Source organism: Protobothrops mucrosquamatus, unplaced genomic scaffold (genome assembly GCF_001527695.2).
Source record: "Protobothrops mucrosquamatus isolate PMUCROS unplaced genomic scaffold, P.Mucros_1.0 scaffold6010, whole genome shotgun sequence".
NCBI lineage: Eukaryota > Metazoa > Chordata > Lepidosauria > Squamata > Viperidae > Protobothrops > Protobothrops mucrosquamatus.
In genome coordinates, this window is record NW_015391849.1 from 38,665 (window position 1) to 43,260 (window position 4,596).

Genomic DNA, 4,596 nt, shown 5'->3' on the forward strand with positions numbered 1-4,596 from the left:
AATTCTGGGAGTTGAAGTCCACAAGTCATAAAAGGGCCAGGTTTGAAGACCCCTTTCTTAAATCTAACAAACAAAATGGAGGCTGGCTGAGGAATTCTGGGAGTTGAAGTCCACAAGTCATAAAAGGGCCCAGTTTGAAGACCCCTGTCTTAAATCTAACATACAAAATGGAGGCTGGCTGAGGAATTCTGGGAGTTGAAGTCCACAAGTCATAAAAGGGCCAAGTTTGAAGACCCCTGCTCCAGAGGTTGTGGGTGCTCCATCCCTGGAGGTTTTTAAGAAGAGACTGGATAACCATTTGTCTGAAATGGTATAGGGTCTCCTGCCTGAGCAGGGGGTTGGACTGGATGACCTCCAAGGTCCCTTCCAGCCCTATAATTCTTTGTTCTATGTTTCTAAGAATGGCCGAAGCAGAAGACTGCTCGGAGTGCTTGGTGTCTGAATGAAGGGTCCCTAAGCAGGAAGAAAGAATCCAAACATGGGTTCTAGAATGGCTCCTCTCTGCAAGGAGATTTCAGCTAAAGGCTGGGCTGAGATGCAACATGGAAGCTGCAGAGTCTCCAAAATCTGAGGAGGTCTTGGTGCTGTCTGAGCTGGGTGGTTTTCTTGCAGATCTTTCATTACTGAAACTAGATAACGTCATCAGTGCTAGGATTCTAACACTGATGATGTTGCCTAGTTTGGGTGATGAAACATCTGCAAGAAAACAACCCAGCGCAGACAGCGTCAAGGACCCCCCTCTCCTCCTCTTCCTCCTCCTCCTCCTCCTCCAAACCCCACTCCCTTCTAACACTGATGATGTTACGTCCTAGTTGGGTCATGAAACGTCTGCAAGAAAACAACCAAGCTCAGAGAGCACAAGGATCCCAAAGTCATCGTCCTCCTCCTCCTCCTCCTCCTCCTCCTCCTCCCAGCAAACCCCACTCCCTCCTAGCACTGATAATATTACCTATTTGGGTAATGAAATGCCTGCAAGCTCAGCCAAGGACCCCACTGGCGTCACCCTCCTCCTCCTCCTCCTCCTCCAACCCCACTCCCTTTTAGCACTGATGAGGTTACCTAGTTTGGGTAATGAAACATCTACAAGAAAACAACCAAACTCAGCCAACACAAAGGACCCACTGGCCTCCTCCTCCTCCTCCTCCTCCTCCTCCTCCTCCTCCTCTCCTCAAACCCCACTCCTTCTAGCACTGATGAGGTTACCTAATTTGGCTCATGAAACGTCGGCAAGAAAACCACCCAGCCCAGAGACCCCCCAAGGGCCCCTCATTTCAACCCTCAGCTACCAATATTCTCCTTTCTTGGTCGCCAAGATCTCTAGGTGTCTTTGAGAAAAAAAAAACACACCTCTGTTTTCTTCCCTCCTCTCAGCTGTTGTGCCAGGCCAGGCGTAACGTATTATTAAGCTGATATTTGTCTCCCAGCTCATGACATCTGCCGGAGCGACAGCTTTTTAACGAGGCAAAATGACTGGCTTGTGATGGGAAGCTCTTGCTGCCAGAAGACCCCCACTTGTGTTTTGGATACGTTATATTAAAACATGACGGAGACCCGCCAGTCTCTGCGGGGGGCTCAGAAAATTCGGGGAGGGGGGGTCCCTGGAGAAACCAGCATCAACGTCACCGTCAGCCTTAGGAGAAGACAAGGGAAATCAAGCTATTCTCCAAAGCGCCTGAAGGCAGGACAAGAAGCAACCGATGGAAACTCATCAAGGAGAGAAGCAACCTAGAACTAAGAAGAAACTTCCTGACAGTGAGAACAATTAATCGATGGAACAATTTGCCACCAGAAATTGTGGGTGCTCCATCACTGGAGGTTTTTAAGAAGAGATTGGATAACCATATGTCTGAAATGTTATAGGGTTTCCAGCTTGAGCAGGGGGTTAGACTAGAAAACCTCCAAGGTCCCTTCCAACTCTCCTATTATTCTCCTATCCTCTTAGTCTGTTATAACCCAACTGAACCAAACATTTTCGTCGCTAATCAAGTAAGCGAATCTAGCTTTTCCCATTGACTTTGCTTGTCGGAAGCCGGCTCAGAAAGTTACAAAAGGTGATCACGTGAACCCAGGACACTGCAACCGTCATAAATACACACCCGTTGCCAAATATCTGAATTTTGATCCCGTGGGGATATTGCAACAGTCGTAAGTGTGAAAAATGGTCATATGTCACTTTTTCGGTGCTGGTGTACCGTGTTTTCCCAAAAACAAGACCGGGTCTTTTTTTTTTGCCTCCAAAAGAGGCATCAGGTCTTATTTTCGGGGTAGGCCTTACCTCACCTCCAGCACCAACAGCCTCACTCAGCCGGTCCACTTCTTCTGGGGCCAAAGTTCTGCAGCTGCATTTGGGTCTGCATTTTGCAGTCAGGCCTTTCCAGAAGGCCTACGCAGCCGAGTACCGAGCTATGGATTGAATCCATAACTTGGTGCTTGGCTGCTGAGCTCTTGCAGAACCGAGCTATGGATTGAATCCATAGCTCAGTTCTCGGCTGCAGAGGCCTTCCGGAAAGCCCTGTGACTGAGAAATGCAGGCCTGGCTGCAGAAGAGGCCTCAGAAGTGGGCCGGCAAGGAGAGGCCTGGCTGCAACTGGGTGTGGGGTGGGTGGGGCAGCTCCACCCCCCACTCCCGCCCTAGCTTGATTTTTAGGAGTGCGCCTCGCTCCAAAACTAGGGCTTATTTTTGCGATAGGACTTATATCAGGCCCACCCCCCAAAATCAAGCTAGGGCTTATTGTTGGTGTAGGCCAGGGGTCTTCAAAGTTGGCCCTTTTATGACTTGTAGACTTCAATTCCCAGAATTCCTCAGCCACCAGGAAGGAACTATGGCCCCTTCATGGCTTGCGGACTTCAACTCCCAGAATTCCTTAGCCAGTGTGCCTGGCTGAGGAATTCTGGGAGTTGAAGTCCACAAGTCATAAAAGGGCCAAGTTTGAAGACCCCCTGGTGTAGGCCTTACTTTTGGGGAAAACACGGTAACTTTGAACAATCACTTAACGAATGGTCACTAAACAAAGGGCTTGTAAGTCGTGGACTCCCTGCATTTAGAGGCTTTTGATTCTGTAGATCAAATTGTGGGTAACGTTTACCGAGTTATTTTTACTGTTTTTCCCCGTGGAAGGATTTGTCGGCCAGGAAGCCATAGTTAGAAGAGAATAAGGCGCAACTAATGGATTCAAAATTGGGGAAAAAGGGTCCCACGGCTACATCTGCCGCTTTATTTATTTAATTTCTACATAATAAAATCTAAAGGCGATTTAATTGACTGATTTCTAAAATAGATGAGACACACGCTAGAGTAGGGGGGGAAGGAAACGAAAAGGGCCGCGTGAAACGTCAGCCCCCCTCAAACACGCTGCTGAGAACAGGAAGAGAGGAGGACTTAAACAAAGACGGAGAGACAATACAATAGTCCATCGGGCGCCTCAATATTAAAAATTACAATTACGCCGCAGATAACGAAACCCCAGCGCAAAGAACCGGAGGAAAAAGTAGAAGCAGGAATAGGTTTTATCTTCTTAGGCTCAAAAAATCCACAGAGATGGTGCCGGCAATGCTAAAACAATTTTTTTTTTAAAGTATCTACTGGTTAGGAGAAAGACTTTTGAAAAATCTCGACGAACGATTAAAATGCAGATTATATCACACACACCCCCAACAAGGGGTGTATTGTTAAGCTCCCCTGCCCCCGATGTTGCCCAATGTAACATCTGGCTATGAAAGCCAGGCAATCAGAAAAGCTGAGCAAAGGAGCGTGTCAACGCTGCAACGAATTGAGCTGAAGCCATTCTCACTTCGTTTTCAGTTGCCAAATAATTAGGAGGGAGCATAGTTTTAAGTTAACCATAACAAATCTTAGGTCTAGGGCAGGGGTAGGCAACCTTGGCTCTTTTGTGACTCGTGGACCTCAACTCCCAGAATTCCTGAGCCAGCCATGCTGAGGGGAAAGGGAGAGGTTTCCAAGCTGAGCCATGCTGGCTCAGGAATTCTGGGAGTTGAAGTCCGCAAGTCATAAAGGAGCCAAGGTTGCCTACCCCTAGTCTACTAGAAGCTTTAGTCCCCATGCAGTGGAGGAAAAGGTGCTTTAGCATCCCTTAAAAAGGACTAAACTTAGCTTTATTGGTGGCTACAGGTGAGAGAGCTGATGGGAACCTCCATGTTCAGGGACAGTCTATCCTGGAATGCCACAACGAGGCAGGCAGAGAAGCAGGAGGAAAGGGACTTTCAACCAGAGGTGTCAGGTTGATCACTGATGGTCCAAATGCTAGGATGACATTCCAGAGGTAGCAAGAGCCAAGTCACATCATGCAATCCTTCCTCCCACCAGCTTACCTGTGAAAGCGTTGGACTCAATGACAATCCATTCAATTGTTTTTCCCTGTTCGACAGTCAACAAGAGGTTGATTTCAAGGGCATTGTAGGTCTGAGACCTTGCAAGGAGAAGACACACAACTCGGATCAATTCATGGCACGGGTGCCGCTGAAGTAAGGTTGCAACCTCCTCCTCCCTCTCCTTCTCCTCTTCCCTCCCTCTTCCCCCTCCCTCTCCCTCCTTCCCTCCCTCTCCTCCCTCCCTCTCCTTCTCTTCTCCCCTCCCTC

At 48.3% G+C, this 4,596-nt stretch overlaps 1 protein-coding gene across 1 annotated transcript in view; it reads right to left on the reverse strand.

Annotated features, from left to right (window-relative positions):
• The window catches only part of LOC107300043 (acetylcholine receptor subunit gamma-like), a gene marked incomplete at its 5' end in the record, with an annotated part of 17,642 nt that overhangs the window by 9,289 nt on the left and 3,757 nt on the right, over window positions 1-4,596 (reverse strand). Inside the window, one exon of the mRNA XM_015829387.1 lies at window positions 4,330-4,427. Within this exon, the coding sequence (XP_015684873.1) occupies window positions 4,330-4,427 (98 nt within the window). The remainder of the gene's footprint in view (window positions 1-4,329; window positions 4,428-4,596) is intronic.